The following is a 26,757-nucleotide window of genomic DNA, read 5'->3' as shown; positions in this document are numbered from 1 at the left end:
GATGGTGAGCGCCCCTTATGGTGGTGGCTGGTAGTAAGTGGCCCCTTATGGTGGTGGTCAGTGGTGAGTGCCCCCTTATGATGGTGGTCGATGGTGAGCGCCCCTTATGGTGGTGGCTGGTAGTAAGTGGCTCCTTATGGTGGTGGTCGGTGGTGAGTGCCCCCTTATGATGGTGGTCGATGGTGAGTGCCCTTTATGGTGGTGGCTGGTAGTAAGTGGCCCCTTATGATGGTGGTCGATGGTGAGTGCCCTTTATGGTGGTGGCTGGTAGTAAGTGGCCCCTTATGGTGGTGGTCGGTGGTGAGTGCCCCCTTATGATGGTGGTCGATGGTGAGTGCCCTTTATGGTGGTGGCTGGTAGTAAGTGGCCCCTTATGATGGTGGTCGATGGTGAGGGCCCTTTATGGTGGTGGCTGGTAGTAAGTGGCCCCTTATGGTGGTGGTCGGGGGTGAGTGCCCCCTTATGGTGGTGGCTGGTAGTAAGTGGCCCCTTATGGTGGTGGTCGGGGGTGAGTGCCCCCTTATGGTGGTGGCTGGTAGTAAGTGGCCCCTTATGGTGGTGGTCGGGGGTGAGTGCCCCCTTATGGTGGTGGCTGGTAGTAAGTGGCCCCTTATGGTGGTGGTCGGGGGTGAGTGCCCCCTTATGGTGGTGGCTGGTAGTAAGTGGCCCCTTATGGTGGTGGTCAGTGGTGAGTGCCCCCTTATGATGGTGGTCGATGGTGAGCGCCCCTTATGGTGGTGGCTGGTAGTAAGTGGCTCCTTATGGTGGTGGTCAGTGGTGAGTGCCTCTCTATGGTAAGGGTTGGTGGTGAGTGCCCCCTTCTGGCAGTGGTGAGTAGTGCCTCATAACTGTTGGTGGTCAGTGGTGTTTTCCCATTCATGGTGAATATGCCCCCAGTCTGCACCCCAAAGGAATAAACCTCCACCTACCCGCCGTTCTTTTCCAATATGGCGGTAGTGAGGTGTTTACTGGATCTGTTCGGCACACACAGAAAGAATGATTCAAGCAAACAGAAGTGATCAACAAACATTCTGCCACCGGCCAATCAGTAGAGCTGAGAAGGATTGAAAACCCTAGGGCAGTGATGGAGAACCTTGGCACCCCAGATGTTTTGGAACTACATTTCCCATGATGCTCAACCACACTGCAGAGTGCATGAGCATCATGGGAAATGTAGTTCCAAAACATCTGGAGTGCCAACGTTCGCCATCACTACCCTAGTGGGTCAATCTAATGTGGGGGGGGGGGTGAGGTCCATCCTGCCTGCCCTCTGTATGTTCTGCAGAGGTGGGGACTTCAGTCACCTGTTTGAGGACTTGCCACTTGCTTGACTGAATTCAATAAATGACTTTGACTTGGAATGACTTGGCAAGTTGGCACCATAACACTACCGCTACCCGTAACCACCGCTAACACACTAACCGCAAGCCGCCGTCTGCCCACCTGATCAGCGTGTCATGGAGACAGACAGCGGACATTGCAGTATTCAAAAGCCACGCCTCCTCGTCTGTGATAGGCGGAACACTCAATTTCACAGCAGGCAGTGTTCAGCCTATCACAGACATCCTCTCATCCTCGTCTGTGTTATGACGATGAGCGGATGTCCATGATAGGCTGAACACTGAATGCTGGGAAATTGATTGTTCCGCCTATCACAGACGAGGAGGAGGCGTGGCTTTTGAATACTGGAATGGCCGCCGCCGATCAGGTACACGGCTGCCTGACCATAAAGTTTATAAAATAAAATAATATAATATAATTTAATATAAAGTAATTTAATATATAAATAAGTAATATATATACAAGTGAGAAGTCATTTCCTTGTTCCTCATCCCTGACATTTTTATACGGACAAACGACCTCCTACATATCCTCCTCCTCTGTAATAGAGAAGATCTCTTGTCATTATTGGGATTAGTATATTGTATATGGATAGTATATTTTTATATAGTATGTTTTGTAGTACAATGAATGAGCAATCAAAAAATGAAGCCCACATCTTTGGATCAAAAAGAATCTCAGTCAGAAGTGTCCATCGGGTCACATAAGTGCCCGCCGATCAATCAAAGTGATTATCGCACTGACCTGCGCTGTACTGAAATGTTATTTTATCAGGGCTTAAAGAGGAAGTAAACCCTGATGAGTGTCACTTCCACTTTCATTCCCTGCAAAGGCAAAGCATAATGGACCACTATGCATCGCATCACATCGCATCGCATCGCATAGTAGTCCATTATGTGTCACTTACCTGACACAGGAGCCAGCGATGTCACCGCTGTCCCTTGTAGTCCGGCACATCCATCTTCCCGGTGGGGTCTCGCTGCTCCGCCGCTGTCATTCAGCAAAGCCACGATGACGTCACTCCCGCGCATGCGCATGGGAACCACCACGCGTGGCATATCGCCATTGACGGCGGCGCCTGTCTTTCAGTAAATATCTGTCATGGTTATGCAGTGATCTTCCTGTGTTTGCTTACCTTCCCTCATGTCTTCAGACTAAGAGGTCAGCCACTTCCACCTGGTGGTTTTTATAACCTCTCCTCTAAGCATGGCTCCACCCCAGGCCCTATCAGGGAGCCCTATATTAACCTGTGCACTGCAGGCCTCAGTGCTGATCAACCATTGTGTATTCCTTTGTGTGTTTAGCTTCCTGTTTCCTGCCGTGTGCTCTGCTACTGTTTTCCGTTACCGACTTTGGCGTGTCTTGACTATCCTTGTTTGCCTGTGATCCTGACCTTTTGGCGTGTCCCCGACTATTCTTGTCTGCTTGTGGCCCCGACCTTGGCTTTGTCCCTCACCATCCCTATCCTCCTGTTGCCTACTGTGGGTGTGAGCTGGGGGACCCTGGGGGTCGCGACCTGGAGCCAGTTGCAGTCAAGTCCATCCTCACCACTAGAGGTGCTGGTGAACACCTGCTGGCTCTTAGACTCTGCGCCCCAGGGAATCTTACGCTCTAACCCCGGTGGGACCTGTCCCCCGTCCGCAGCAGTCAGCCGTAGGGTCCACAACCTTGCGGTGCACTCCTGATCCCTACGGTGTGCACCTGTCACCTCGCCTCAAGGGGACCTGACAATATCTCCTAAACCGTGTAGGTTTAGGAGATATTTCTTGGACCTACAGGTAAGCCTTAATCTAGGGTTACCTGTAAGTCAAAGTGGTTTGTAAAGGGTTTACATCCACTTTAATGCAGAGGACACAACTAGCACTGACTAGAAATGTATAGGGTGCTATTTACAAAGTATATTAAAACCCCTAAAACTCATCCATTGCACACCCCCATATCTGGCATTTTAAGTGGCTATTCCCATCACCAGTCAAGTGCCCAGATGTTGGCATTGTGCCCACCGATTTACATGTTAAAATACTTTGTTATTAGTTTGAACTTGGTTATTTTCCCCCTCAGCGAGGACTTCATGTTTCCAGGCTTGTCGGCCATTTAATTGCCGACTTTTCTGCTCCTTGTCTGCAGTTTGGACATTCAAAGTGTTTCTTTAAAGTGGTTGGTAAACCCTTACAAACCACTTTGACCTACAGGTAAGCCTAGATTAAGGCTTACCTGTAGGTCCAAGAAATATCTCCTAAACCTATACGGTTTAGGAGATATTTCCCCGAAAACGGGCACCGCTGTCTCAACGACAGAGCTGCCGCGCGTGTCGGCTCCCGTGCGCATGCGCGGGAGTGACATCATCGCGGCTTCGCTGAATGACAGCGGCGGAGCTGCGAGACCCCACCAAGAAGATGGATGCGGCGGACTACAAGGGACAGCGGTGACATCGCTGGCTCCTGTGCCAGGTAAGTGACACATAATGGACTACTATGCGATGCGATGCGATGCGATGCATAGTAGTCCATTATGCTTTGCCTTTGCAGGGAATGAAAGAGGAAGTAAACTCATCAGGGTTTACTTCCTCTTTAATATGCCAAGAAAAAAAGCACAAAGCAGTTTTGTTGATGTTGAAAATAAAACAAACCCTTCCCTGAACACCGACTTTTTACTCATTTAAAGGTGGAAATGGGGTAGATCAGTATTTTGACTTGATTTGTGACCAAAATAAATGACTTGCTTGTCCTCCAGCAGGGACTCGACTTGACTTGTTTGCTTTTCACCACAATAACTTGGGACTTGCTTGAGATTTGTGTGACTTACTCCCGTGTCTGGGTTCTGGGTGCGCCAGGTATTGGCTTCTCGGAAGTTGGCACTGCTGGACTAGATCGGCGTGGCGTTAGCTTGTTGTTTTATACAGACAGAGGTGCAACAACCATTCTCATACATTGCACTGTGATTTCTAGTCCTGCCACTAGGGGGTAGTGTTACTTTCTGTGTCTGTATAATATAAAATGTTCTTTGGATAAAGGGTGAGGATGATGATGGTGAAATGTGTCTTCCCGCAGTGCCCGGGTACATCGGATGCTTTGTAGACTACGGGACTCCTCCGGCTTTTTCCGGGAGTAGCGGAACCTCCGGAACACTGACCATCCACACCTGCATCCAGTTCTGCCGGATACGGGGGTATCAGGTACTCCCTACAGCCAGATCTTCCCAAAACACTCCTCAGTCCCACCATCTCCGATACACTCCACAGTCCCACCACCTCCGATACACTCCACAGTCCCACCACCTCCGATACACTCCACAGTCCCACCACCTCCGATACACTCCACAGTCCCACCACCTCCGATACCATCCACAGTCCCACCACCTCCAATACACTCCGCAGTCCCACCATCGTCCAATACACTCCTCAGTCCCACCATCGTCCAATACACTCCTCAGTCCCACCACCTCCGATACACTCCACAGTTCCACCACCTCCAATACACTCCGCAGTCCCACCACCTCCGATACACTCCGCAGTCCCACCACCTCCGATACACTCCACAGTCCCACCACCCTCCGATACACTCCACAGCCCCACCATCGTCCAAAACACTCCTCAGTCCCACCACCTCCGATACACTCCACAGTCCCACCACCTCCGATACACTCCACAGTCCCACCACCTCCGATACACTCCACAGTCCCACCACCTCCGATACACTCCACAGTCCCACCACCTCCGATACACTCCACAGTTCCACCACCTCCAATACACTCCGCAGTCCCACCACCTCCGATACACTCCGCAGTCCCACCACCTCCGATACACTCCACAGTCCCACCACCCTCCGATACACTCCACAGCCCCACCATCGTCCAAAACACTCCTCAGTCCCACCACCTCCGATACACTCCACAGTCCCACCACCTCCGATACACTCCGCAGTCCCACCACCCTCCGATACACTCCACAGTCCCACCACCTCCGATACACTCCACAGTCCCACCACCTCCGATACACTCCACAGTCCCACCACCTCCGATACACTCCACAGTCCCACCACCTCCGATACACTCCACAGTCCCACCACCTCCGATACACTCCACAGTCCCACCACCTCCGATACACTCCACAGTCCCACCACCTCCGATACACTCCACAGTCCCACCACCCTCCGATACACTCCACAGTCCCACCACCTCCGATACACTCCACAGTCCCACCACCTCCGATACACTCCACAGTCCCACCACCTCCGATACACTCCACAGTCCCACCACCTCCGATACACTCCACAGTCCCACCACCTCCGATACACTCCGCAGTCCCACCACCCTCCGATACACTCCACAGTCCCACCACCTCCGATACACTCCGCAGTCCCACCACCCTCCGATACACTCCTCAGTCCCACCACCTCCGATACACTCCGCAGTCCCACCACCTCCGATACACTCCTCAGTCCCACCACCTCCGATACACTCCTCAGTCCCACCACCTCCGATACCATCCACAGTCCCACCACCTCCGATACACTCCTCAGTCCCACCACCTCCGATACACTCCACAGTCCCACCACCTCCGATACACTCCACAGTCCCACCACCTCCGATACACTCCTCAGTCCCACCACCTCCGATACACTCCACAGTCCCACCACCTCCGATACCATCCACAGTCCCACCACCTCCGATACCATCCACAGTCCCACCACCTCCGATACACTCCACAGTCCCACCACCTCCGATACACGCCACAGTCCCACCACCTCCGATACACTCCACAGTCCCACCACCTCCGATACACTCCTCAGTCCCACCACCTCCGATACACTCCTCAGTCCCACCACCTCCGATACACTCCTCAGTCCCACCACCTCCGATACACTCCACAGTCCCACCACCTCCGATACACTCCTCAGTCCCACCACCCTCCGATACACTCTGCAGTCCCACCGCCCTTCTATACACTCCACAGTCCTGCGACCTGTCTATACACTCCACAGTCTCACCACCTCCGATACACTCCCACCACCCTGCAATACACTCTATAATCCCACCCCCCACGGTATACTCCATAGTCCCACCACCCTCCAATACACTCCGCAGTCCCATGCCTTTTATGAATTGAGCCCTATGCCTGTTGTGAATGGAGACTTATGCCCTTTGTGAATTGAACCTTATGATGTTTGTGAATGGAGCCTTATGCTCGTTGTGAATGGAGCCCTATGCCCTTTGTGAATAGAGGTGCGTGTCTGTGCACGGTTCCTGACTTTGGTGTCTGGTCTTTGTGTCAGTATGCAGGTCTGGAGGCGGGCTACGCCTGTTTCTGCGGCAGTCCTTCCGATGTGGCCTTGTTGCAGAGGGTTAGCAGCTCCCAGTGTGATCATACGTGCTTCGGGAAGGCCAGTGAGGTGTGCGGTGGAGACGGGAATCTCAGTGTGTATAGCAGTAAGTATGGTGATATAGATTGGGGGCTCCATGTATACAGGGCCCGGTTTATAAAAGACTTCCAGTTTCTTGGGCCAACCTCTTCATGTTCCCATAGAGGTGAAGATAATTCACAGATTACCGAGAGATGTATAAATACGGGTCCACAGATAATTCATTAGAATGTGGCAGATCATTTCAGAAGTCCATCGACTTGTCAACATTTCCTTCATTCTTTAGAGGGGGTGAGAGTCGGCCCCCGATATGCAGGAGTTCCTCTCTGTAGGCCTCCATGGTGTGATGTTGGTGTTGTGTTCTCTCTGCAGCGTGGATCGGGGCCTGTAGCGGGAACTTCTCTTCTCTATCCGGAGTCCTATACTCTCCGGATTATCCCGATGAATACGGTCCGGGTAGCTCCTGTTCCTGGGATATTCACACCCCGGGAGCTGCCACCATGGAGATCACCTTTCATATCTTCCATGTTGAAGACCCAAACGACGTTCTGGAGGTGCGAGATAAAGAAACCGGAAGTCTTCTCACCCAAATAAAAGGAGGCCAGGATCCTCCCAACACTGCGACCTATCCAACCGGATCTCTCCGCTTCACCTTCACGTCTGATGGCGCGCGCAGCGGCCAGGGATTCGTCCTGACCTACAAAGGTAAGAAGTGGTGGGTGGGATCTCCTACCCATAACAGGGGGCTCAGGAGATGGGTGTGGGTGGTGGTGGGGGTTAGAGAGGGGCACCACAGAAAAATGTGCTTCATTTCAGATAGGTTACATCAATAATTTTGTTTCGTCATGTTTGATATGTTAGAATGATTCGTTTTCGGAATTTGTTGCTTATATTCGGTATTTTCAAATCGATTTGAAATTCGAATTTCAGAAGATGGACCACATCCAAGTCACCAAATAATGAAAATTGAATCCAAATTTAGATTCGTAATGAAATGAATCTCAATAGTCTTAGTTGGGGTTCGTTCATTCCTAACCACTAAGGAGTCAGCGTGGCCGGTGCAGGTGGACGAGGATAGAAGAATACGCTGACCAACCCATCCAGAGAAAGGATTTACTGAGCTGCAGAACCTCCAATGAAGACAATGACCTTCCAGGCAGAGATTTCTTATCACCACCATATGTTGTGGTCATGGTGGGCCTTCCTCCTGGTGGTGGGCCTTCTTCCTGGTGGTGGGCCTTCCTCCTGGTGGTGGGCCTTCCTCCTGGTGGTGGGCCTTCCGGCCTTCCTCCTGGTGGTGGGCCTTCCTCCTGGTGGTGGGCCTTCCTCCTGGTGGTGGGCCTTCCTCCTGGTGGTGGGCCTTCCGGCCTTCCTCCTGGTGGTGGGCCTTCCTCCTGGTGGTGGGCCTTACTCCTGGTGGTGGGCCTTCCTCCTGGTGGTGGGCTTTCTACAGACGTGTTTCTTGATACTTTTTGCCTATGTAGCTGATTAGGGATGAGGATCAGAGATGGGCCTAACAAAGCTAGGTGATCACCAGATTCGAGGTCATGATCACATGGGATGGTTATTCAATAAGCCAAGTCACACCGCTGCAGGTCAGGAGAAGATCCCGAGAAGGTGTACTACAGGAAGTAACCGGCTTCTCACCCTGTGTTTTAGGTTCGATACCCGACTCGGAAAGTTCTACTACTCGACTTGAAGTAAAGACCAATAACAGTGAGTTTTATTGCCAATAACCCTCAACGCCTGGCGCTGTCCAATGAGGGCCAACATCTGCAGGAAGCTGGGTCTAAAAACATGCTTGTGGGTTGGGTTGGGGTTTTGTTGGAATCGGCTCTGGCATGCTTATAGGCAGGGCCGTCTTAATAGCATCATGGGCCCCTGGGTAATAATGCTCTGGGGCCCCTACAATGGAGACAGCGCAGATAAACAGACATCCCGTAGGTAGGAGGCAGACAGGTGGAGCTTACCCTTTTGGGTGGAGCTCCGCATTACCTACATGAACAATCATTGTGTACAGCAAAGAAACAAAATACTCCATAAAGTAACAAAGCTGTGCATATAATATATCTGCTAGAATAATACCCCCCCAGCCCTCTGACCCCTCTACACCTCAGATACCCCCCAGCACTCTGACCCCTCTACACCCCAGATATCCCCCCAGCACTATGGCCCCTCTACACCCCAGATATCCCCCCAGCACTCTGACCCCTCTACACCCCAGATATCCCCCCAGCACTATGGCCCCTCTACACCCCAGATATCCCCCAGCACTCTGACCCCTCTACACCCCAGATATCCCCCCAGCACTATGGCCCCTCTACACCCCAGATATCCCCCCAGCACTCTGACCCCTCTACACACCAGATATCCCCCCAGCACTCTGACCCCTCTACACCCCAGATATCCCCCCAGCACTCTGACCCCTCTACACCCCAGATATCCCCCCAGCCCTATGACCCCTCTACACACCAGATATCCCCCCAGCCCTCTGACCCCTCTACACCCCAGATATCCCCCCAGCACTCTGACCCCTCTACACCCCAGATATCCCCCCAGCACTATGGCCCCTCTACACCCCAGATATCCCCCCAGCACTCTGACCCCTCTACACCCCAGATATCCCCCCAGTCCTATGACCCCTCTACACCCCAGATATCCCCCAGTCCTATGACCTCTCTACACCCCAGATATCCCCCCAGCCCTATGACCCCTCTACACCCCAGATATCCCCCCAGCACTCTGACCCCTCTACACCCCAGATATCCCCCAGCACTCTGACCCCTCTACACCCCAGATATTCCCCCAGCACTCTGACCCCTCTACACCCCAGATATCCCCCCAGCACTCTGACCCCTCTACACCTCAGATATCCTCCCAGCACTCTGACCCCTCTACACCCCAGATATCCCCCCAGCACTCTGACTCTGACCCATCTACACCCTAGATACCCCCCCCCCCTCTGCACTGTTACCATATACCATAAGATACCCCCTGTATTGTGACCCAACTACATCCCTGATACCCCCTACACGACGGCCTCTCTACATCCCTGATACCTCTAGCACTATAGCCATCCAAGATACCCCAAGCATTGCTACCCCTCTACACCCCAGATCCCCCCTCAGCATTGTTTTCCCCCCATACACCCTTGATATCCCTCAGCAACATTATTCCATCCATGTGGTACCCCCTTTTCCAGTGGAGATACAGTGCATGTGAACTTTTGGCTATGTGCCCACCTCCAGCACTTTGACAAGGTCTCAACTATACCAATCAAGTCAAGCAGGCAGAAGGAGGGGCAGAGGAGGGAGCATCCCTCCGGGCATTCCAAGCCCTTCTGTGCAAACAGTGCTGGACAGCTGGGCTCACCATGACACCATCCACAATGCCACTTCCACAGGTGGGCTCTCAGTGCTGCCGACTCAGCAGCTCCCACTGCAGCTCCTCCCCCGCAGCCTCCTGAGCATTCAAGCTGGATGGGGTGGAGTCAGAGCATCACTGGCGCTCCGGCCTCACCTCTCCCTTCTGGTTGTGAAATAATAGGTATCGTTCAATTTCCAGGCAGTGTGGGCTCATGGAGCAGCTGCTTTGGGGGAAAGTGCAGGGGCCCCCCCATGCAGCTGGGGCCCCTGGGCAGTGCCCAGCTGTGCCCGCTCATTAAGATGGCCCTGCTTATAGGTTGGGTTGGGGTTTTCCTGGAGCTGGGTCTGGCATGCTTGTAGGTTGGGGTTTTGTTAGAGCTGGGTCTTGCTTGCTTATACATTGGGTTGTGGTTTTGTTGGAACTGGGTTTGATATGATTGTGGTTTGTGTTGGGGTTTTGGTGGAGCTGGGTCTAGCATGCTTGTGGGTTTGGGTTTTATTGGAGCTGGGTCTGGAATGCCTATAAGTTGGGTTGTGGTTTTGTTGGAGCTGGGTTTGATATGCTTGTGGTTTGTGTTGGGGTTTTGTTGAAGCTGGGTCTGGCATGCTTGTACGTTGGGTTGTGGTTTTGTTGGAGCTGGGTATGGCATGCTTGTGGGTTTGGGTTTTATTGGAACTAGGTCTGGCATGCTTGTGGGTTATGGTTTTGTTGGAGCTGGGTCTGGCATGCTTGTGGGTTGGGTTGGGGTTTTGTCGAATCTGGGTCTTGCATACTTGTATGTAGGGTTGTGGTTTTGTTGCAGCTGGGTCTGGCATTCTTGTGAGTTGGGGTTTTGTTGGAGCTGGGTCTGGCATGCTTGTGAATTGGGTTGTGGATTTGGTGGAGCTGGTTCTGGCATGCTCGTGGGTTGTGATTTTGTTCGAGCTGGGTTTGACATGCTTGTGGGTTGTGTTGGGGTTTTGTTGAAGCTGGGTCTAGCATGCTTGTGGGCTAGAGTTTTATTGGAGCTGGGTCTGGCATGCTTATAGGTTGGGTTGGGGTTTTGTTGGAGCTGGGTCTGACATGCTTGTGAGTTGTGTTGGGGTTTTGTTGGAGCTGGGTCGGGCATGCTTGTGGGTTGTGTTGGGGTTTTGTTGAAGCTGGGTTTGACATGCTTGTGGGTTGGGTTGGTTTTTTTTTGGAGCTGGGTCTAGCATGCTTGTGGGTTAGGGATTTATTGGGGCTGGGTCTGGCATGCTTATAGGTTGGGTTGGAGTTTTGTTGGAGCTAGGTCTGGCATGCTTGTGGGTTGTGGTTTTGTTGGAGCTGGGTTTGACATGCTTGTGGGTTGGGTTGGGGTTTTTTTGGAGCTGGGTCTAGCATGCTTGTGGGTTAGGGATTTATTGGGTCTGGGTCTGGCATGCTTATAGGTTGGGTTGGAGTTTTGTTGGAGCTAGGTCTGGCATGCTTGTGGGTTGTGGTTTTGTTGGAGCTGGGTTTGACATGCTTGTGGGTTGGGTTTTTTTTTTTTGAAGCTGGGTTTTGCATGCTTGTACATTGGGTTGTGGTTTTGTTTTAGCTGGGTCTGGCATGCTTGTGCGTTGGGGTTATGTTGCAGCTGGGTCTGGCATGCTTGTGAATTGGGTTGTGGTTTTGTTGGAGCTGGATCTGGTATGCTTGTGGGTTGGGTTGGGGTTTTGTTGGAGCTGGGTCTGGCATGCTTGTGGGTTAGTGTTGTATTGGAGTTGGGTCTGGCATGCTTATAGGTTGGGTTGGGGTTTTGCTGAAGCTAGATATGGCATGCTCGTGGGTTGTGAATTTGTTGGAGCTAGTTTTATTGGAACTGGGTCTGGCATGTTTATAGGTTGGGTTGGGGTTTTGTTGGAGCTAGGTCTGGCATGCTTGTGGGTTGTGGTTTTGTTGGAGTTGGGTCTGACATGCTTGTGGGTTGTGTTTGGGTTTTGTTGGAGCTAGATCTGGCATGCTTGTGGGTTGTGGTTTTGTTGTAGATGGGTCTGGCATGCTTGTGGGTTGGGGTTTTGTGGGAGCTAGGTCTGGCATGCTTGTAGGTTGTGGTTTTGTTGGAGCTGGGTCTGACATGCTTGTGGGTTGTGTTGGGGTTTTGTTAGAGTTGGGTCTGGCATGCTTGTGGGTTGGGATGGGGTTTTGTTGAAGCTGGGTCTTGCATGCTTGTGGGTTGTGTTGGGGTTTTGTTGGAGCTGGGTCTAGAATGCTTGTGGTTTAGGGTTTTATTGGACCTTGGACTGGCATGCTTATAGGTTAGGTTGGGGTTTCGTTGGAGCTAGGTCTGGCATGCTTGTGGTTTGTGGTTTTGTTTGAGCTGGGTCTGACATGCTTGTGGGTTGTGTTGGGGTTTTGTTGGAGCTAGATCTGTCATGCTTGTGGGTTGGGGTTTTGTTGAAGCTGGGTCTTGCTTGTTTGTATGTTGGGTTGTGGTTTTGTTGGAACTGGATTTGACATGCTTGTGGTTTGTGTTGGGGTTTTCTTGGAGCTAGGCCTAGCATGCTTGTGGGTAAGGCCGCGTACACACGGGCGGACTGTTCGCCCAACCTTGTCCGCTGAACAGTGTTTGGGCGGACAGTCCGCTCGTGTGTGGGCTTTCAGCGGACAGTTTCAGCGGACAGTTGGACGGACAAAGTCTTTCGGAAATTCCGAAAAACTGTCCGCTGAAACTGTGTTTGAGCGAACAGTCCGCCCGTGTGTGGGCCTGTCCGCTGTACTTTCGAAATGAGCAGACTGTTCCCGCTCGGAAAGTCCGCCCACTTCGAGCGCGTGTACAGGTAGGCGGGGCCCGCGAAGGAGACGTCGCGGGCTCCGCCGCCTGGAATGGGCTTAAAGGGGAACCCCAACGCCGAAAAAAATCGGCGTGGGGGTTCCCCCCAAGTCCACACCAGACCCTTGTCCGAGCACGCTACCCGGCCGGCCAGGAAAGGGGGGCGAGCGAGCGCGCCCCCCCTCCTGAGCCGTACCAGGCCGCGTGCCCTCAACATGGGGGGGTGCCTTGGGGAAGGGGGGGGCCGCGCGGCCCCCCCACCCCAAAGCACCTTGTCCCCATGTTGATGAGGACAAGGGCCTCTTCCCGACAACCCTGGCCGTTGGTTGTCGGGGTCTGCGGGCGGGGGGCTTATCGGAATCCGGGAGCCCCCTTTAAGAAGGGGGCCCCCGGATACCGGCCCCCCACCCTATGTGAATGAGTATGGGGTACAATGTACCCCTACCCATTCACCTGTGAAATAAAGTACAAATAAAAACACAACACAGGGGGAAAAAATATTTTATTGCACAGCCGGGGGTCTTCCGTCTTCGGGGGTCTTCTCGCCGGACTCCTCCGCTATGTGTGTGTAGCTCTTTTGCCAGCGGAGGAGTCCGGCTTTCTTCCTCCCCGCCGCCGGCCTCTTCTCCCGACTTCGGGGGTCTTGTCCCCCTCTTCGGTTCTTCTGCCGGGCCACCGCGCCTGGTCCGGTGGCCCGGTCTTCTGTCGCCGTCTTCCGTTCTTCTGTCGCCGCCTTCGGTTCTTCTGCCGGGCCACCGCGCCTTCTTGTAGCTCTTTTACAGGCGGTGGCCCGGTCTTCTGTCGCCGTCGCCGCCTTCCGTTCGTGTTCTTCTTCTTGTTCTTCTTGTTCTTCTCCTGGAGATGTTGACTCGACGAGCTCTCCGGCCGGAATGCCGGGGACGCGCTGTGCGGTCACTTATATAGTGACAATGGGGCGGGGTCACATGGTATATGTCACATGGGTTGGTCACATGGGTTGATGTCACATGGGGACTATGACATCGTAAGGGGGCGGGGTCACCATGTGACATCAACCCATGTGACATATACCATGTGACCCCGCCCCATTGTCACTATATAAGTCACAGCGCAGGGCGGCTCTGGCATTCCGGCCGGAGGGAGCGTCGTGTCAACATCGCCTGGAGAAGAACAAGAAGAACAAGAAGAAGAACACGAACGGAAGGCGGCGACGGCGACAGAAGACCGGGCCACCGCCTGTAAAAGAGCTACAAGAAGGCGCGGTGGCCCGGCAGAAGAACCGAAGGCGGCGACAGAAGAACGGAAGACGGCGACAGAAGACCGGGCCACCGGACCAGGCGCGGTGGCCCGGCAGAAGAACCGAAGAGGGGGACAAGACCCCCGAAGTCGGGAGAAGAGGCCGGCGGCGGGGAGGAAGAAAGCCGGACTCCTCCGCTGGCAAAAGAGCTACACACACATAGCGGAGGAGTCCGGCGAGAAGACCCCCGAAGACGGAAGACCCCCGGCTGTGCAATAAAATATTTTTTCCCCCTGTGTTGTGTTTTTATTTGTACTTTATTTCACAGGTGAATGGGTAGGGGTACATTGTACCCCATACTCATTCACATAGGGTGGGGGGCCGGTATCCGGGGGCCCCCTTCTTAAAGGGGGCTCCCGGATTCCGATAAGCCCCCCGCCCGCAGACCCCGACAACCAACGGCTAGGGTTGTCGGGAAGAGGCCCTTGTCCTCATCAACATGGGGACAAGGTGCTTTGGGGTGGGGGGGCCGCGCGGCCCCCCCCTTCCCCAAGGCACCCCCCCATGTTGAGGGCACGCGGCCTGGTACGGCTCAGGAGGGGGGGCGCGCTCGCTCGCCCCCCTTTCCTGGCCGGCCGGGTAGCGTGCTCGGACAAGGGTCTGGTGTGGACTTGGGGGGAACCCCCACGCCGATTTTTTTCGGCGTTGGGGTTCCCCTTTAAGCCCATTCCAGGCGGCGGAGCCCGCGACGTCTCCTTCGCGGGCCCCGCCTACCTGTACACGCGCTCGAAATGGGCGGATTTGCCTCCTCCTTACGTGGGCGAGTCCGTTCATTTCAAAAGTTGAGCGAACTGTTTGCCCAACCTTGTTCGTCAAACAGTCCGCTCGTGTGTGGGCAAGTCCGCTCATGCAAATTTTGAGCGGACTGTTTGACAAACTGTTTGCCGAACAAGGTTGGGCGAACAGTCCGCGCGTGTGTACGCGGCCTTAGAGTTTTATTGGAGCTGAGTCTGGCATGCTTATAGCATGGGTTGGAGTTTTGTTGGAGCTAGGTCTGGCATGCTTGTGGGTTGTGGTTTTGTTGGAGATGGGTCTGACATGCTTGTGGGTTATGTTGGGGTTTTGTTGGAGCTGGGTCTAGCATGCTTGTGGGTTGGGTTGGGTTTTTTTTTAAGCTGGGTTTTGCATGCTTGTACATTAGGTTTTGTATTTTTTGGGGCTGGGTCTGGCATGCTTGTGAATTGGGTGGTGGTTTTGTTGGAGCTGGATCTGGCATGCTTATAGGTTGGGTTGGGGTTTTGTTGGAGCTAGGTCTGGCATGCCTGTGGTTTGTGGTTTTGTTGGAGCTGGGTCTTGCATGCTTGTGGGTTGGGGTTTTGTTGGAGCTGGATCTGGTATGCTTGTGAGTTGGGTTGGGTTGGGGTTTTGTTGGAGCTGGGTCTGGCATGCTTTTAGGGATACGTTGGGGTTTTGTTGGAGCTGGGTCTTTCATGCTTGTGGGTTGGGTTGTGGCTTTGCTGGAGCTGGGTCTGGCATGCTTGTGGGCTGGGTTGTGGCTTTGCTGGAGCTGGGTCTGGCATGCTTGTGGGTTGGGTTGTTGTTTTGTTGGAACTGGGTCTGGTATGCTTGTGAGTTAGGTTGGGGTTTTGTTGGAGCTGGGTCTGACATGCTTGTGGGTTGGGTCATGCTTTTGTTGGAGCTGGGTCTGGCATGCTTGTGGGTTGGGGTTTTGTTGGAACTGGGTCCAGCATGATTTTGGGTTGGGTTGGGGTTTTGTTGGAGCTGGGTCTGGCATGCTTGTGGGTTGGGTTGGGGTTTTGTTGGAGCTGGGTCTGGCATGCTTGTGGGTTGGGTTGGGGTTTTGTTGGAGCTGGGTCTGGCATGCTTGTGGGTTGGATTGGGGTTTTGTTGAAGCTAGGTCTGGCATGGTTGTGTGTTGTTTTTTTTTTTTTTGGATCTGGAATGCTTGTGGATTGGGGTTTTGTTGGAACTGGGTCCAGCATGATTTTGGGTTGGGTTGGGGTTTTGTTGGAGCTGGGTCTGGCATGCTTGTGGGTTGGGTTGGGGATTTGTTGGAGCTGGGTCTGGCATGCTTGTGGGTTGGGTTGGGGTTTTGTTGAAGCTGGGTCTGGCATGCTTGTGGGTTGGGTTGGGGTTTTGTTGGAGCTGGGTCTGGCATGGTTGTGTGTTGTTTTTTTTTTTTTTGGATCTGGAATGCTTGTGGGTTGGGTTGGAGTTTTGTTGGAGCTGGGTCTGGCATGCTTGTGGATTGGGTTGGGATTTTGTTGAAGCTGGGTTTGGCATGCTTGTGGGTTGGGTTGTGGTTTTCTTGCAGATGGATCTGGCATGCTTGTGGGTTAGGTAGGGGTTTTGTTGGAGTGGCTGTAGATCTGAAATGGTCTTAGAACTATGTGACCTCATACCCAGTAACACTCTCTGTATTACAGCCTGGTTCCTCCTAGCGGCTGGATTGTCCCTCTTGGCTCTCGGGATCGGCTACTTCATATGGCAGTAAGTACTCCTGGAAGACACATATTTTGTGTGTAATGGGTGAAACCGTTAGTTGGGGTTGTGTTGTGAAAAAATGATGGGATTGTTTATCTCAAGACAAGTTGGTGAAGCCAAACCATCCCACAGGAAATATACTCAACTTTGCAGAATGACGAGGATTCTAAAGGTGGTGGTAGGTCGGCAGTAACATCCATCACATGCTTCACTTCCGATCAAGCTCTGAATTGGAAGTGTTTAATGAGGGTTCCCATTCCACTGATCAAATGGACACAGTGAAGGGATCGGAGAGGATTACTGGTCTGATGTTGGGGGGATTTGTGAGGGCTAAGAAAAGGCCTTAGGTGACAGAACCCTCATTCAGGTCTTGGTGGATAACCAACTCGATGACTTCTAAATTGTGTTCAAATGCTGGAACTTTCCAGTTGCACCTGTTAAATCCTGAACCAAAAACATGTCACTTATACTATGAATGTCTCCCAGTCCTGGTCAGATATTGGGGTCTGTCAGCATTGTTTAATGCCAATAAGGCAGTTTTACTTGGAGGTGTATCCTGTTTTGAAGGAAGTGTGGAAGGGTTATAGCCCACCAGTTTTTTGTTTTTTTTAGTCTGTGCCCTGTTGGGGAAAGTTCCATTTTCCATCCAGTAGACCAAGGGTCTCCAAACTAGCTAAACGAGGTGCCAGTTTACTGGTTATCAGACTATGTCCAGTTAGAGAAGAAAATGTCCCACCATTAGTGGGAGGAAACAGTTTCTTAGACTTGGTAGTAAGTGGGAGTAAAACAATTACCTATTGGAAGAAACATTGCCCCCAAGGGCTGAATAAAGGCAAGCAAAGAGCAGCAGATTGGAGACCACTGCTGTAGACACAATGGGTAGTAAAAGGCTAGAATCCCCTTTTAGACAGCTGTCACCAGAATAGGATTCACCTCCCTCCTGTTTGAATTTCCCATCATTTTCTGTCCAATTAAAATGCTCACCAGAACCATGATTGAGGGCTACTATAAATAATATGGAGAGAAGGTAAGTGTATTGTAATCCGCATCATTTTCCAGCCGGCACAGACCACATGACAGGTCACATGACCAGGACAGAGTGGCGTGGGACCTTATGGCAGGCAGGTACGTTTATGCCTCAACCCTCACCCTTCTTAATTGCATTTTCCACTAGTACCCCACAGGTTGATTGTTCATCCTCTGAGGAACAATGTGCAGGGCTGAATGTGAGTTCTAATACTGCTGATAAGGTTTGGTATAAGACATGACTCTTATTCATAAGGTTATGCTTTTTCTCAGGTATGCCCCCTGTGGACGGCGGGCTCTGGTCCGGGGAACAGATGGTGAGCATCCATACTGCTTCATGCTGTGCAGGCAAACTAAGGGCTCGACTGGGGATCTGGCCAGCGTCAATCAGTCTTCAATGAAATCTCTGATCTGATGGTCCATAATTGAGCAGTCTGAACTTTGTAATTACAGGCAATGGGTCATTGTGGCCCCCTGCAGACCAGTGGTGAATGAAGCCTGCAAACCGCACATGGTGGTCACTGAGCCAATGTGATGGAACATTTATAGACACTCATACAGTGCTGGAAACTGTGAGGATGGAACAGACTTCTCTGTCTCTGCTATCAGACCATGGGTCACAGCATGAGATCTGAAACAAGACCATAACCTCTGCGAAGAACAAGGACCGCAAAATCCTCTCAAAGATTGTCCAATAAGGTCCAGGACTGCAAAATCCACCCAAGGATTGTCCAAGGTGTTCCAGGACTGCAAAAACCACCCAAGGATTGTCCAAGGTGCTCCAGGACTGCAAAATCCACCCAAGGATTGTCCAAGGTGCTCCAGGACTGCAAAAACCACCCAAGGATTGTCCAAGGTGCTCCAGGACTGCAAAATCCACCCAAGGATTGTCCAAGGTGTTCCAGGACTGCAAAACCCACCCAAGGATTGTCCAAGGTGTTCCAGGACTGAAAAATCCACCCAAGGATTGTCCAAGGTGTTCCAGGACTGCAAAAACCACCCAAGGATTGTCCAAGGTGTTCCAGGACTGCAAAAACCACCCAAGGATTGTCCAAGGTGTTCCAGGACTGCAAAAACCACCCAAGGATTGTCCAAGGTGCTCCAGGACTGCAAAATCCACCAAAGAATTGTCCAAGGTGTTCCAGGACTGCAAAAACCACCCAAGGATTGTCCAAGGTGTTCCAGGACTGCAAAATCCACCCAAGGATTGTCCAAGGTGTTCCAGGACTGCAAAAACCACCCAAGGATTGTCCAAGGTGTTCCAGGACTGCAAAAACCACCCAAGGATTGTCCAAGGTGTTCCAGGACTGCAAAATCCACCCAAGGATTGTCCAAGGTGTTCCAGGACTGCAAAAACCACCCAAGGATTGTCCAAGGTGTTCCAGGACTGCAAAATCCACCCAAGGATAGATAGAAAACATGGTGTTACTTGATACTGTCTGTGCACCAACATTCCATAGTATTACTTGTAAAGGATACAAAGTAGTGGTGGGTATTTGGGGCTTTCAAAGCACAGACAATAAACAGAAAAGATAAAAACAATAACGTTCCCAAATTTTTATTGTTACGATCATGATCATAGTCTACCCAATGATATTCTGGGAAGGTTCGGGACTGTGGAATCCACGCAATGATAGTCTGGGAAGGTCCATGACTGAAGAATCAATGCAAAGATTATTGGGGAAGGTCCATGACTGAGGAATCCACCCAAGGATAGTCCGGGAAGGTCCATGACTGAGGAATCCACCCAAGGATAGTCCGGGAAGGTCCATGACTGAGGAATCCACCCAAGGATAGTCCGGGAAGGTCCATGACTGTGGAATCCACCCAAGGATAGTCCGAGAAGGTCCGTGACTGCAGAATTCATCCAAAGATACTCCGGGGAGGTCCATTACTGAGGAATTCACCCAAGCATAGTCTGGGAAGGTCCAGGACTGCTAATCAATCCCCAAGAAGAGTCCAACCGTTCTCTGCTTCTCTGGAATGGGCGCTGCTAGCAGCGGGTTTTGCTGGGAATTAACCGCTGGCAGCCCAGGACTCTTCTGGAATAAACCTCATCAATTGTCAATAAAAAAAAAATCTGAACTCACACAAGCCAATCAGATCTTGTGAGATTGAAGCTCCAAATTCCAACGTACCGCGGGCATCCCCTCTGCTTCTTCTCCCCAGTTTTCCAGCAAGTTGAACCCAACAGCAAACTTTCCACCAGTTTACAGTCCAGTTTACAGACTTTCCTGCATATTTTGTATTCCCGTATTTTGCTCAAAGTTTCCACCTTGCCAAATTCGGCTTAAGAAACTGTATTTCAGCCGCACTCAGCTTTTATTTTTTTTGCCGAACCACACCAAGCTTTATTGACACCAGATTAGGTCAGACAGACCTTTTCTCCCTCGTTCAATGTGACTGTAAAACTGACGCGCTTCACCTGTAATATGTGTTTCATCTGCCTTGATCAAGCCTTTATTACAGGCGAAATGCGTTTTGGCAGGGTCACCTCTCACAAAGGTGATAATGTCTATTTCACCTACTCTGGTCTCCATAAAACTTGTTTTGGTTCAGCAAAAAAATAAAAAATAAAATGAATGGAAGCGTGACTAATGAGTTTACATGTCTGGAGGGGGGAAGGTGGATCCCAGGCTGCCAAGCACCTGCAGTCGGTTGCTGCCGTCAGGCTGACTTTGCCTGGAGCGGTGTGTTCAAAGACATTTGTCTAAGGGGAGCTGCAGAAGGTGTTCCCCTCCATGGTGTCCTGCATCAGTCAGAAACATAAGAGGACCTGTTGTGTCCTCAGAGAACGGCACAGATAAGCTTGGTAGAGGAAGACCAGATGATGAACGCCCAGCACTCCATGTGGGCCATACAATGTGAATAATGTATATATAATGATGTGTATAAAGGATCTCCAAACATAGAGGCCTTCGGTTCTCCTCCTGACTCCCCCTGTACTGTGCCCTCCTGACTCCCCCTGTACTGTGCCCTCCTGACTCCCCCTGTACTGTGCCCTCCTGACTCCCCCTGTACTGTGCCCTCCTGACTCCCCCTGTACTGTGCCCTCCTGACTCCCCCTGTACTGTGCCCTCCTGACTCCCCTTGTACTGTGCCCTCTTGACTCCCCCCTCCTGTGCCCTTCTCATTCCAGTACTGTGCTCTCCTGGCTCCCCGTGTACCGTGCCCTCCTGACTCCCTCTGTACTGTGCCCTCCTGACTCCCCCTCTACTGTGCCCTCATGACTCCCCCTGTACTGTGCCCTCCTGACTCCCCCTGTACTGTGCCCTCCTGACTCCCCCTGTACTGTGCCCTCCTGACTCCCCTTGTACTGTGCCCTCCTGACCCCCCTTGTACTGTGCCCTCCTGACTCCCCTTGTACTGTGCCCTCCTGACCCCCCTTGTACTGTGCCCTCCTGACCCCCCTTGTACTGTGCCCTCCTGACCCCCCTTGTACTGTGCCCACCTGACTACCCTTGTACTGTGCCCTCCTGACTCCCCTGTACGGTGCCCTCCTGACTCCCCTTGTACTGTGCCCTCCTGACCCCCCTTGTACTGTGCCCTCCTGACCCTCCTTGTACTGTGCCCACCTGACTACCCCTGTACTGTGCCCTCCTGACTCCCCCTGTACTGTGCTCTCCTGACTCCCCCTGTACTGTGCCCTCCTGACTCCCCCTTGTACTGTGCCCTCCTGACCCCCCTTGTACTGTGCCCTCTTGACTCCCCCCTCCTGTGCCCTCCTGACTCCCCCTGTACTGTTCCCTCCTGACTCCCCTTGTATTGTGCCCGCTTGACTCCCCCTGTACTGTGCCCTCCTGACCCCCTTGTACTGTGCCCTCTTGACCCCCCTTGTACTGTGCCCTCTTGACCCCCCTTGTACTGTGCCCTCTTGACCCCCCTTGTACTGTGCACTCCTGACCCCCCTTGTACTGTGCCCTCCTGACTCCCCTTGTACTGTGCCCTCTTGACTCCCCCCTCCTGTGCCCTTCTCATTCCAGTACTGTGCTCTCCTGGCTCCCCGTGTACTGTGCCCTCCTGACTCCCTCTGTACTGTGCCCTCCTGACTCCCCCTGTACTGTGCCCTCATGACTCCCCCTGTACTGTGCCCTCATGACTCCCCCTGTACTGTGCCCTCCTGACTCCCCCTGTACTGTGCCCTCCTGACTCCCCCTGTACTGTGCCCTCCTGACTCCCCCTTGTACTGTGCCCTCCTGACCCCCCTTGTACTGTGCCCTCTTGACTCCCCCCTCCTGTGCCCTCCTTATCCCAGTACTGTGCCCTCCTGACTCCCCCTGTACTGTGCCCTCCTGACTCCCCCTGTACTGTGCCCTCCTGACCCCCCTTGTACTGTGCCCTCTTGACTCCCCCTGTACTGTGCCCTCATGACTCCCCCTGTACTGTGCCCTCATGACTCCCCCTGTACTGTGCCCTCCTGACTCCCCCTGTACTGTGCCCTCCTGACTCCCCCTTGTACTGTGCCCTCCTGACTCCCCCTTGTACTGTGCCCTCTTGACTCCCCCCTCCTGTGCCCTCCTCATCCCAGTACTGTGCCCTCCTGACTCCCCCTGTACTGTGCCCTCCTGACCCCCCCCTGTACTGTGCCCTCCTGACTCCCCCTGTACTGTGCCCTCCTGACTCCCCCTGTACTGTGCCCTCCTGACTCCCCCTTGTACTGTGCCCTCCTGACTCCCCCTTGTACTGTGCCCTCTTGACTCCCCCCTCCTGTGCCCTCCTCATCCCAGTACTGTGCCCTCCTGACTCCCCCTGTACTGTGCCCTCCTGACCCCCCCCCTGTACTGTGCCCTCCTGACTCCCCCCTGTACTGTGCCCTCTTGACTCCCCCCTGTACTGTGCCCTCCTGACTCCCCCCTGTACTGTGCCCTCCTGACTCCCCCTGTACTGTGCCCTCCTGACTCCCCCTGTACTGTGCCCTCCTGACTCCCCTTGTACTGTGTCCTCCCCCCCCCCCCCCCCTTTGATTTATGACATGCTTTCTTATTGTTTGTAATCTATTTTATTGAAAGTACTAATAAATATACAATGTGTTTCATTTTATTTATACTTTAATTTCTGAGAGTAGGTGTGTAGATTGGTTGGTAGAGGGTCCAGGGCATTACTTTGCCCGTGGGGGCTAAGATGGTATTAGGACGGCCCTGGCAGCATTCCACCACCTAGCTGTTTGTCACACGTGTGAGCGGGAGAGGAACTGAATGCTGGTTGTAATGTATTGTTATTGCATGTGGGTCCAGCGCCCCCTCATGGCCAGAGGCCAAACTACTTCAGCAGGCACCACATACACTATATTCCCAAAAGTATTGGGACACCTTTACACACACATGACCTGTAATGACCTCCCAGTCTTAGTCCGGAGGGTTCAATATTGAGTTGGCCCTTTGCAGCTATAACAGCTTCACCTCTTCTGGGAAGGCCGTCCACAAGGTTTAGGAGATGTGTCTATGGGAATGTTTGACCATTCTTCCAGAAGAGCATTTGTGAGGTCAGGCACTGATGTTGGATGAAAAGGCCTGGCTCACAATCTCCGCTCTAATTCATCCCAAAGGTGTTCTATGGGGTTGAGAGACGGACGAACTTCCGACGGGACGCTTCGCAAACACGGTCGAAAGTTGAAAACCTCCAGGTCAAATTTTCAGCCACAAAATAATTACTAGCTGTGCACACATAGTCCCACCACATGGCCAATGACATAACACATGTATGAGGGGAATTTGGGATCGACAACTACAAGCATTCTTTTTTTATATGTGAAATTGTTGTGACAATTCAGGACTGTGGAGCGCATGAAGGCAATGGAGGAGAGGGAAGGTCAGGGTAGGCAAAGAAGAGGGTGCAGGAGATGATCACCAGCACCATGATAGAGAGCACTGACACCAGCACCGTGATATAGAACACTGACACCAGCACCGTGATAGAATGCACTGACACCAGCACTGTGATATCGAGCACTGACACCAGCACTGTGATATAGAGCACTGACACCAGCACCGTGATATAGAGCACTGACACCAGCACCGTGATAGAGAGCACTGACACCAGCACCATGATAGAGAGCACTGACACCAGCACCGTGATATAGAGCACTGACACCAGCACCGTGATAGAGAGCACTGACACCAGCACCATGATAGAGAGCACTGACACCAGCACCATGATATAGAACACTGACACCAGCACCGTGATAGAGTGCACTGACACCAGCACTGTGATATAGAGCACTGACACCAGCACTGTGATATAGAGCACTGACACCAGCACTGTGATATAGAGCACTGACACCAGCACCGTGATATAGAGCACTGACACCAGCACTGTGATATAGAGCACTGACACCAGCACCGTGATATAGAGCACTGACACCAGCACTGTGATATAGAGCACTGACACCAGCACTGTGATATAGAGCACTGACACCAGCACTGTGATATAGAGCACTGACACCAGCACCGTGATATAGAGCACTGACACCAGCACCGTGATAGAGAGCACTGACACCAGCACTGTGATAGAGAGCACTGACACCAGCACCGTGATTGAGTGCACTTACATCAGCACCATGATTGAGTGCACTTACATCAGCACCGTGATATAGTGCTTTTACATCAGCACCGTGATATAGTGCTTTTACATCAGCACCGTGATATAGTGCATTGAAGAGGGTGCAGGAGATGATCACCAGCACCATGATAGAGAGCACTGACACCAGCACCGTGATATAGAGCACTGACAGCAGCACTGATACCAGCAACTCGCTTCTGGGCCCCAAAAATATGACACCGCTCAACCTCTTCAAAGAGGAGGGTACGGGCATATAGTACGGTGTGCTTTTTTTGTACAAGGAAGTGAGCCAAATGAAGAAAGAAGGTCTGTGTGCTTGATTAAATAAATCGTTTATCGACATATACATGGTCTACTGGTCACATGTGTTGAATTCCTCTGAGATCCATGCCTCATTCATTTTTAGAAATGCAAGGTAGTTAACACTGTCATGAGCTAGGCGAGTACGCTTATCGGTCACGATCCCCCTTGCTGCGCTGAACGTCCTTTCGGACAGGACACTGGATGAGGGGCAAGCCAACAGTTTGATTGCAAATTGGGCAAGCTCTGGCCAGAGGTCAAGCCTGCCCACCCAGTAGTCCAGGGGTTCATCACTCCTCAGAGCGTCCACATCGGCCGTTAACCCGATGTAGTCGGACACCTGACGGTCTAGGCGTTCCCTGATGCTGGATCCGGATGACACCTGTCGATGGGTCGGCTGAAAGAATGACCTCATATCCAAAGTCACCAACACATCTTCAAACCGGCCTCTTCTTGCAGGCGCTGTTGGATTGGTACCCGCAACTCCTTCTCTGGGAGTGGGAATTGCTCCTCTGCCAGCGCACGCAAAAGCAGAATGCAGCATTTCTCGAAGCAAGGCCTGGAAGTGCTGCATTCTGACAGCCCTCTGCGACGGCGGTAACATTTCCGCCATTTTGTGTTTGTACCGGGGGTCTAAGTATGTTGCCACCCAGTACTGGTCCTTGACCCTTATGCTTTTTATACGGGGGTCCCTATTAAAACACTGGAGCATGAAGGCCCCCATTTGCACTAAACTGGAAGCGGTGTGGTGGCCTGGCTCCTGCTCATCATCCAGGATAATGTCGTCCTCTTCCTTCTCCTCTCCCCATCCACGCACAACAACAGGGATCCCAGAAAGGTTTAAAGCATGCTCTTCTTGCTCCTCCTCATCCGCCCCGGCACCATCCTCCTCTGACTCCTCTTCAGACTCCTGTTGTTGACTTGTCTCAGATAGAGCAGCCCCCCCTGGGAATTTATCCAGCATTGCGACTTCCTCATCTTCCCGCTCCTGCTCCTCCACAGCTTGATCAATGACACGACGCAATGCACGCTCCATAAAGAAGGCATAAGGTACCATGTCACTGATGGCGCCATGGCTGCAACTGACCAGTTTGGTGATCTCCTCAAATGGGCGCAGAAGTCTGCATGCGTCGCACATGAGCAGCCACTGGCGCAGTGAAAAAAACCCCAACTCCCCAGAACCGGTTCTGCCGCAGAGTTCATACAGGTAGACGTTAACTGCACGTTTCTGCTGGAGCAGCCTATCAAGCATATAGAAGGTTGAGTTCTATCGCGTCGGGCAATCGCAAATAAGACGTCTGACCGGCAGATTGTGTCGCCGCTGAATGTCAGCAAGGCGAGCCATGGCCGTGTAAGATCTTCTGAAATGGGCCGAGATTTTCCTTGCCTGCCGCAAGATGTCCTGGACCCCAGGGTATTTGACAAGGAATCGCTGCACGACCGAGTTTAAGACGTGTGCCATGCATGGCACGTGCGTGATTTTGCCCTGTTTCTATGCGCTAAGCAGATTGGCACCGTTGTCACACACCACTTTACCAACTGTCAAATTGAGCGGTGTTAGCCACTGATCTGCCTGTGAACTCAAAGCTGAAAGGAGTGCCGGGCCAGTGTGGCTCTTGGCTTCCAGGCACAACAGACGCAGCACGGCATGGCAACGTCTCACCTGGCATGTGGAATAGGTTCTGGGGAGCTTGGGTGGCGCAGCGGAAGAGACCCTAGCAGCGGAAAAGGAGGAGTCAGCTGAGGAGGAGAGGGAGGAGGATGGAGTAGGAGGAGGAGGAGAAGAAGAGTCAGGCCTGCATGCAATCCGTGGCGGAAAAACCAAATCTACGGGGGTGCCACGGGTTACATGCTTGACGGCCGTCAGAAGGTTCACTCAGTGGGCAGTAAAAGTGATATACCTTCCCTGCCCGTGTTTGCTAGACCACGTGTCTGTGGTCAGATGTATCTTGACACCGACACTGTGTGCCAGAGATACATTCACTTGCCGCTGAACATGGCCATATAGCTCTGGGATGCCCTTCTCTGAGAAATACTTCCTTCCTGGGACCTTCCATTGTGGAGTTCCAATGGCCACAAATTTTGGAAAGGCCTCCGAGTCTACCAGTTTATATGGCAGTAGTTGGTGGGCTATGAGTTCTGACAAGCCAGCCGTCAATCGTTGGGCAAGAGGGTTATCCGGCGTCATCATTTTTTTACGCTCGAACATTAGGCCCACGGAAGCCTGCCTTTTTGCAGAAAAACGTGAGCTTGGCGTGATGGAAGGTGGAGTGGAGGACAATTGTGAGGAGAGAGGAGAAGTAGAAGACGAG

The 26,757-nt window shown here is 52.5% G+C and overlaps 1 protein-coding gene across 2 annotated transcripts in view; it reads left to right on the top strand.

The window, feature by feature from the left end:
* KREMEN2 (kringle containing transmembrane protein 2) overlaps positions 1-22,604 on the top strand; it is a 42,101-nt gene extending 19,497 nt beyond the window's left edge. Inside the window, exons 5-11 of one of the 2 annotated variants that reach the window (XM_077494051.1) lie at positions 4,392-4,516; positions 6,615-6,768; positions 7,074-7,406; positions 8,361-8,417; positions 16,504-16,567; positions 17,861-17,904; positions 18,041-22,604. In XM_077494051.1, coding sequence (XP_077350177.1) covers positions 4,392-4,516; positions 6,615-6,768; positions 7,074-7,406; positions 8,361-8,417; positions 16,504-16,567; positions 17,861-17,904; positions 18,041-18,078 — 815 coding nt within the window. In that variant the 3' untranslated portion in view covers positions 18,079-22,604. Of the gene's footprint in view, positions 1-4,391; positions 4,517-6,614; positions 6,769-7,073; positions 7,407-8,360; positions 8,418-16,503; positions 16,568-17,860 lie in introns of both variants that reach the window. The other variant, XM_077494050.1, reaches the window with a different exon arrangement.
* The last annotated feature ends 4,153 nt before the right edge of the window (positions 22,605-26,757 follow it).

This window comes from Lithobates pipiens, unplaced genomic scaffold, assembly GCF_037356315.1.
Source record: "Lithobates pipiens isolate NorthernLeopardFrog02 unplaced genomic scaffold, aLitPip1_a1.2 Scaffold_22, whole genome shotgun sequence".
Taxonomy (NCBI): domain Eukaryota; kingdom Metazoa; phylum Chordata; class Amphibia; order Anura; family Ranidae; genus Lithobates; species Lithobates pipiens.
This window is presented reverse-complemented; position numbering and strand designations above follow the sequence as displayed.